Consider the following 8,897-nt stretch of genomic DNA (forward strand, 5'->3'; position numbering starts at 1 on the left):
ATTTCATATCTCCCTGCTTCCATTTTCGTCTTTCATTGCTCCCTCAATCTCATTTAATGACTGACATGCTGGAGTGACGATGGGTATACTTGTCTGTGTGTACGGATTGTTAGAGTATTGTTGCTGGCAGGAAAATGCACTGTGATAACCAGTGATCATATGGCGACTATCACTGGTTCACCACACCTACAGTACCTGGTTTTCTCAATAAAAAGAAGGAGACGGAGAGACAAGAAACATACTGTATCGGGATGATTTCTGGGATCCATCCGGTAAGGGCGTGGATGAAGGTGAAGTCACCCACCTCCTCCCTGTCCTCTGATACAGCACTGAGAAATAACAAAAAGGAAACATCAGGGAAACTTCACAGAGAAAAGATGGCAGTGCTACAAGGACACTTAAACTGGGTTGGTGTACCATCAGATCCGTTATGGCATGACTCCCCTCCGCAATAGGAGCCAATTAGATTGGGGGGTGCGGTGCCCAGAGACGTGGATTTTGTGGCTTAGCGAGACAACAAAGCTGTTTAATGTCGTCTCAGCGAGGTTTGGCTGCTGCCTGTGTTACTGAATGCCAAAGGTATGGGGCTGCATTCTGTGATGAAGAATCTGAAATTGATTTGTGTTTTTGTGTGTGTGTGTGTGTGTGTGTGTGTGTGTGTGTGTGTGTGTGGGGGGGGGGGTTGATCTTATATGTGTGAACGTCACAGTGTCGTGGTCATATGTTTATGCTTCAACAGATGATTGCAGCTATAATTGATCCTCATGGGTGCCTGTGGACAATCTACTATTCACAGCAGAGCCAACGATAAAATGAAAATCAATGACGAAATCAACCCGATCACTACTGCCAGACTCTATTACCATAAGGATGAAATTGCTATTAATGATAAATATTAATCTCATCTCTCCATGGTTTAGAAAATAAAACAAACAGACTATGTTGTGATCAAGATACGCCTTTGGTAGACACATCTGGGTAAAGTTTGGTACAGCTCTTGTGAACTGTCACTGCAGCTTACAGTATATATAAATGATTAATTCTTTGTTTCCTGAAACATTTATGCCTTGACCTTCCGCATACACAGCAACAAGCACCTTGACAGACACGCGCCTCCGTATCACAGTCTCCGACACGCATGCTGCCCGTCTGTCACCAAATTCACACAGCTCCCGGCAGAGATTAGGTCGAATTAGGAGGTTTGCAGTAGGCAAATGGCACTATGTGTGTGCGTGCCGTGCCGTGCATGTACACGTGCATGTGTGTGCAGACACAGGTCTGTGATCATTTAATTCCTTTCCAAACATGGTAAATCTAAAGCAGTACGCATTGTATCATAGTGCTACTTTGAAAATAAGGGAAAAAGGTGACGTGCCGCGTCGCCACAATTGGGGCCTGAATGACTTGCTTTGTGCTTTTGTTGACTCAATTTGGTGAGATCTCAGACTAGATTCCTAGCAGGAGACTCTTTGAGACTACACATCAAAGCAACAAGTGGAACAAAAAATAAATAAATAAATAAATATGCAACTGACAGTTGGAAGCTGAAGTATTCTTTATACAGTGACATATTTACAGAAAATCCTACACAGGATTCCTTTAAGCCTTGTGAGTCAATACTTCGCAGAAATGTGGGCCTAGGGCAGAGCAAACAGTAAATGATGTGCATAGAATATGGTATTATTGTCCCATTCATAGATATAAAAATTGGGTATTAAGGCTGTAGGGTAAATGTGTTCTTGAATCCTCTTAGTTTCATATCATGCTAAAGGTTACTGCAGATTTTCTGTCTTAACCACTCATTAGATGTGACACCTTGCGATGTGAAAAATGTCAAACCCTGATTATGCACCTTGTCACTGTGCAAGTTGAATTGTGTCTAATTTGTCACATTATGCAACAAGATTATGACATACTGTACGTCAGCCAATGTATGCCAAAACAAAACTATGTTTGCAATGTACTCCTACAGGCTGGGGCAGCACCTGTCAGCGGGGAGTGTTGGGCGGGAGGAGTAGGACGAAGGCTCTACGTCCTCCCGGTGGGGGCTCCTCACTGGCAGGTGAGTCAGTAGGATAACAGCAGTGACAACACAGAAATGTGTGTGGGGAGGAATTAATTGGCATAACGAATAAATTGGGGGGAAAGGTTGGGTACAAAATAATTGGCTACTCTAAATGTATACAAATAAAATAAAATACAACTAAAAGATATGCATGGCAGAGCACAGACCTCCACCAAGGTGGCAGTTTGTCCATAAGATGTTGCTGTGTGCTTCTGGTGCCACATCACCTTTTGGCCAATATAACTTCCTGATGCATTAACCTACACATGGGATACCGAACAAAATGGTGTGACCAGTTAATCAGTTCTTCAAGTATTGTGGCGTTATGTTAACCTGTTCAGAGGTTATGTGCATTTTTGTGGCATTCCACGCCCACTGCCACATCCTCTTTAGGCCAGTTGGTATCACAAGTTAACCAGTTCTTCTTTTGGGCCATGACCAATCATTCCACCAGATTGAGTGTAAATTCATAACTGCTCATTATATCCTTCATGAACCTGTCTGCACATAACATAGAAGATATTTGATTCCCCCATTTAACACATGAAAACACCTGTAAATTGCCAGAATAGCTTTACCGTTAATGATTTTGTATTATTTCTGTTTTTTTTTGGCCTTTTGTTTTTTGGCAGTATAAAGAGAACCGAAACTGAGAGCAGAGAGAGGGGAGACAGGCAAGACGTGACAGGAATCAGATTTAAATTCATACTGAGGTGCATGGAGCCTCTCTATTGGCATACTGGAAAAACTCACTTTGTGCCGGCCACTTTAATGAGAGCCTTGGCCAACAGCATGGGCCACAGCTCTGATTGGTTGGTGGAGGCAGGAAGAAGCATGTGGTCTTCCTCATCAAATGGCATGGTGTCATCCACAGTCACCTTCCTCCAGCAGCCCTAACAGACAGACAAGGAGAAGGAGCACAGATAATCCGACAAAATCACTGCAACGTGCTATGTGCCATTATAAAGATTCCTGTAGCAGTGGTGTGAAATCTGATCTCCACTGGCCCATGCACTGTAGTTAATACTGGACCCACAAAGTGACTGCTTTAATCAATTCTCTCTGTCCAACATCATTTTAGAACACTGAAGACATGGCTTTAATAAAGTATGATTGCCTTGGAGCTGTGCTGTCTTGCAGTGTGTTACTTGAGGTCCATAAGTGCCTCTTATTAAAATCCACTGGCCATTTGTCATCCGTGCACTTGATTGTAGTACCCTCAAAAGTGATTTCATTTCCACTCACACCCCTAAACAATTGAGTGTGTGACAGACACACACACACACACACACACACACACACACACACACACACACACACACACACACACACACACACACACACACACACACACACACACACACACACACACACACACACACACACACACACACACACACACACCAAATTATATTTAAAAAATCATAATCCATGGGTTATAGGTTGTCCAGAGGCCAATTTTGCGGACTACTGTACTGTATATGGGCCTGCTGAAGTCCAGCATCAGTGGCCAATAGTTCTTCCCTAAAACAATTTAATGTGCATTTAAGTGACACTATTGGTAAATTCAGTATCGCCTATTATTGGATCTTAACATCTCGTCCGTTTAACCTGCATGGGGTAAAACTGACCCCATGGCTGTTTGTCAAGGCGGGTTGTTACAGTAACACTGTCACAGTTCACCTGAACGAGGACCCGTAATGAGACACTCTCAGAGTTAAATGAACACTGAGGATTTAAGTGTGCAGTGTTCGCTAGCCTATAGCCAATACCAAACAAAGCATCATGCGTGGGCGGACTGACTGACAGCGTGTCGTGGTGTGACTCTGTCCGCTGGCTGACAGTGGGAGTTTCACACTGTTGCCAGCGAGGAACAGCAGCCAGCTGAAACAGGCGGTAACCTGACTGACTGTTCACAGCTGTGCTATCCACTCTAGTTATGCCTCTGTCGCACCAGTGCGTCCACACACACACACACACACACACACACACACACACACACACACACACACACACACACACACACACACACACACACACACACACACACACACACACACACACACACACACACACACACACACACACACACACACACACACACACACAGTCTCGCTTTCAACAATATATCATAAATGGACTCTAAATGGAAGGGGCACATGCATTGGGCGCCTGGGCGGTATGCTTTGCAAGGGCATAAGTGTGTGTGTGTGTGTTGGCTGGGGGACATAAACAACAGGGAAGGAGGAATTGAGGGGCACAGAAGCAGAGGAAGAAGTGACAATAGGAGATCAGGAGGTCACTGCGGCGTGAAGGAATCAGATGCAAAAGAAAGAGAAGAACAGCAGCACAGGGGAGGTGTGGGTGGGACAGTAGCCTGGGAGGGGAATTAACCAGGAAGTGATGGGAGGAGTAGAGGGGGAGAGATAATGCCTTCGCCGCAGCCATCTGTTAGCGTGCTGAGGTTGGCACGGGGTAAAGCTGCCCACATCCATGTCATGGTTGCTTGTCAAGATTTTTACAGTAACACTGCCACATTTCACCTGGTTCTCCACGATAGCCAATTTTGACTTGGTTGCATGCCTTGTTGTCACACACCAAAAATAGCACATCTAGAAGTTCACAATGCGTCACTGCATTACATGTTGTGAGCTTGTAGCTTAGCTACTTTTGTTGAGTATAAATCACCCTTGAGTCTCCAACAGCTAGGCTAAACAACTAATCGAATGCATAAAAATCTACCTGTACATCAAGAAAGACATGGTACAGTAAGCGTGTCCTTGCCGTGTTCCAAGTACACATGTGGCAAAGGGGCGTAGACAGAAACTCACAGTTCCACTGGAAACTTACATCAATACCTTGTACCACCTTCTCACACCTCATTATTTCGAATGTCAACACAATGCAGAGGGGCGGAGTGGCGGAGCCCGAATCTCATACTACTGTAAATCCAACTGAGCCATGCTGAGAGCCATCTAACAAGCAGCTGACTCCTGTTAAGCCCTATCTATTCATCAGGCAGGGTCTGAAGCCAGACCACTTATAGCACAGAGGCGAAACTGATTGATTTGAGCTTTGACTGCGGATCAGGCCTTTTCATTCCCTCTGTCACCCTCCCTTCCCATACAGAAAGTATATGAATAAGTAATTCATTACCAGTCTGTGTTTAAATGGTAAATGACTTTAAGGTCTAATTTAAGGCACTGAAATCAATAGCAAAAGGTTTATTAGGCGCCCTCAAGGTTCGTACTTGCTTAAACTGTGTGTGTGTGCGTGCGTGCGTGCGTGCGTGCGTGCGTGCGTGCGAGAGAGAGCGAAAGAGAAAGAAAGAGGCTCACCATCCAGTAAAGTCTGACCACGTACTTCCCGTAGCTGTTGTAAAGTGGCGTGTGACCTTTCAACACCTTACACAGGGAGTAGATATGGTCCCAGGGCTTCCACCCATCTTCTTCTCCTAGTGTATTGCTGCTGCACAGCTTCCTGATGATGTAGATCTCACTGATAATCCACCTCATCAGCTGGATGACAAGGGAAGGGTGTCAGAGAGTGACCCCAAGTGTGTTAATGATCAGCCCATCCATAAATCGAGTCCACTCAGGTTGTCTACTAGGGCTGCGACTATCGATTATCTTCTTAGCAATTATTCTATCGATTAATCAAATAATCGAGAAGCAAGTCATTTCTTCAGTGTGCAATCTAAGTCAAAGAGGAGCCTGTATTGCATTATCAATTTCTAATCAATGGAGCAATTATTTGCTCCATTGAGTTACATCGTGGCAAGGTAACTACACAACCCAAACCTCTACCAAAGTGGTCTAGCCCTTTAAGCCCTATTTTAGTTTGATACTTTATTGTACAACGGTGATGTACAAAAATAGCAAAAGTAGCCCATCTACAAGCACACAATGCATTGCAATGCTTATTTTAGTGAGCTTGTACTGTAGATTTGCTATTTTCGGTATTTCTGAAAATGGATTTTTATTCAAATTGAATATTTATTATTATCAATTCAATTGATTAATTCGATTACTAATCAAATGAATCAACTATTTACACTCCTAATGACACTTTCTGATGCTTTAATAACACTGAAATGTAGATCACTACAAGTGCAGGGGGGAAAAAAGGGCAGGTGTTCAATGTTCAAATAAAAAGCACTTTTTGTGTGATTTTACCTCGCTGCAGATCAGATGATCGTTGGGTGAGATTAGGTCAAAGGTAGCCTCAGACTCAACAACGGCAGGAGCCTGGAACGACATGCAAGGAGCGATTCAACTCATTGGAATACCAATACAAGACGGAAAAGAAAAAAGATCGATCTGCTCTCCTGTGTGAACTGGAAATATTGGTTTGACTCAGTCTACGTGGCCTACTTATTAAATATGTTTCTCTACTTCATTCTGAGGCCTAAGATGATCTCACTGAACCGTGGTGCTCTAGAGAGCATGTTTGCAATGAATATTTGATCAACTGAGTTAATAGACTCCAACAGGTTACTAATCAAATATGAATGGATCCGTTGGTAGCGAGGATACTCAGTGTTAATGTAACTCTGTAACCAAATGTAACCAAAAGCACCCTTGGCTTACAGGGCCTTTTGGTTACATTTATTTTGTACGCTCTCGGAGTTAGAAATGAATTAGGACTGAGGATTTTACTGTGTGTGCACGCAACAGTTTGGGTCAAGAGAGACACTTTCTTTCTGGCTGTGTCAAGTCACCCACCCCAAAAAATATTTAACACATTTCCATCAATTAGAAAGGTTCTTATAGACACCAGTCTCATGATCGTTCGGGGAAACAAGATGGTACAGTGAAGCCATTTGACTTCATCTGTGTGCCTGGTTGCGTCTGTGATTATTCCTGTGTTCTTTTTCCACAAAATTAATGAAATGCTTTTGACATGCCAAGCAGAGGGCAGCTTGAGCCACTGAGGACTAATTCAAAGGCCATGAAACGTAATTGCTTAGTTAGTACTGCACAGAGAGAGAGAGGGGGGGGGGGGGGGGGGTAGAGTAATTGTCAGGCCTGCGTTAGAAGCACGCAGACGCAGGAACCTGATTTCCTTTCCTCTACAGAAAATGGCACAAAATTACTCTTTGCTGATGTACATTCCTAAACATAACATGCTATATTGTTTGCTAGCCATCTCTGACATGCACTTGAACAATGACGTAGTCAAATACAATGGCTCCATGGTGTGAAGTGTCCCCTCAGCATCACTGGCAATTTTGTAGAAAACAGTACCATGGTTGTGTACATTAATATCTCCAACTCATATCTGAGTGATCACTGTTCTTTAGTCCTGCCAGGCTTTGTCCTCATACTGTACCATTTGAAAACATTAAACATAGATTTTTATGTCAAATCTAAGTTACCTTATTGACGATGAACTCTGAAGGACGCTTCCAGCAGTGCACTTTCAATGATAGAGGCATACAGATTTTTCCCTCCGGATCTTCAAAGAATGGCTGCAGCCAAAAAAACAGAAGATGCAATTCAAACAACAACGTAACAGTGCATCTTGAAGAACAAATAGTTACCATTAGCATTGCTGTGAATGAACACATGATGCATTAGATTTGCTTAGAATGGTCTGTTCCACATCACACTCACAGTAAAGGGGCTCTTGCCCAACTTTCCATCTTTGGCTCCTTTGGCTGCATCCCATTTCTCCATATTGACCTCTGCATCATTCCACTCCGGCCAGATAGGGCACCTCAAACGCTTAGGTTCTCCTGGACCCTCTGAGCCACTGGCTACCAGGGACATTGCTCTAAAATTAACATGAGATGATGCATATTAAGCCACGGACACATTTGTGATCTGACTCATGCCTTTTCTTTTATTTTTATTGTAGTGGAGTAAATGTATAATATTTGCCTCTGAGATGTAGTGGAGTAGAAGTAAAAGTACTGGAAATTGGAAATACTCCAGTAAAGTAAAATACCTCGAAATTGTACTTAAGTAAATGTACTTAGTTACTTTACACCACTGACATTAAGTTACAGTACAAGTTACTCCCAGGTGACAAGGTGCCTTTGAAAGCAATGTTATAAGGTTAATTTGTCAGCTGGGAGAAGGAACTGGCCAGGTGTCAATTAGGTTAATTGCTAATTGGCTCAGTCAACGTAAATTACTTTAATATACGAACAGTCAGTGACTTGGATAAATCATTACATTGCGTAATTGACTTCATTAGTTTCTGCTACTACAACCTAGAAACCCAACCCAAGGTCTTATTGTAGATAGGCTTGTTAGCGTTGATGCTAGGCTGTAGGCCACTGGTTCCCAAACAGTGGGTTTTTATGGCGAGTAAATATCCCCTTTTTGTATCTTCCATTGTAAAACAAAAAATGTTTTCAAAAGATTAAAAAGGAAAAATAAAATCACAACTTTTCATCAATTTAATGAATTCCAATATATTTCAAAAGTATTTAATAAATAAAATACTTTTTTTTAAAGAAAAGTTGTGAAAACAGCAGATCTACAAGCTCACAAAGCGTGGCTTCTTGCCACATTGTGAGCTTGTAGATCTGCTATTTTCACTAGATTGGGTCCCGGGCAAACGTATTTTTTCGGGGTCTTAATTGAGCTAAAAAGTTTGTGAACCACTGTGACTGCTATAAGGCTACTGTGTTTGTTTATAGTCTCACTCTTTATTTGGCGTCTGCCCCCGAGAAGAAGTGACTCTGCTGGAAGACGATTCCCTTTTCTTCGGTAGTAACTTGGACATAGTTGATTATTAGCGATAGCAAAATAAAAAAAAACATCGAGTAAAAAAGTATGGTGTATTTTTGTTTCTACTTGTTGCTACTGATGGAAGTTTATTT

General features: G+C 42.6%; 1 protein-coding gene across 1 annotated transcript in view; it reads right to left on the minus strand.

Moving 5' to 3' along the window:
- Positions 1-8,800, minus strand: part of adgb (androglobin) — a gene marked incomplete at both ends in the record, with an annotated part of 81,618 nt that extends 72,818 nt beyond the window's left edge. Inside the window, 7 exons of the mRNA XM_084082099.1 lie at positions 243-329; positions 2,819-2,958; positions 5,404-5,583; positions 6,241-6,312; positions 7,443-7,535; positions 7,681-7,840; positions 8,721-8,800. Of these exons, the coding sequence (XP_083938225.1) occupies positions 243-329; positions 2,819-2,958; positions 5,404-5,583; positions 6,241-6,312; positions 7,443-7,535; positions 7,681-7,840; positions 8,721-8,800 (812 nt within the window). The remainder of the gene's footprint in view (positions 1-242; positions 330-2,818; positions 2,959-5,403; positions 5,584-6,240; positions 6,313-7,442; positions 7,536-7,680; positions 7,841-8,720) is intronic.
- Positions 8,801-8,897: the final 97 nt, after the last annotated feature.

This window comes from Gymnoscopelus microlampas (assembly GCF_963454915.1).
Source record: "Gymnoscopelus microlampas genome assembly, chromosome: 16".
In the NCBI taxonomy this organism is placed as follows: Eukaryota; Metazoa; Chordata; class Actinopteri; order Myctophiformes; family Myctophidae; genus Gymnoscopelus; species Gymnoscopelus microlampas.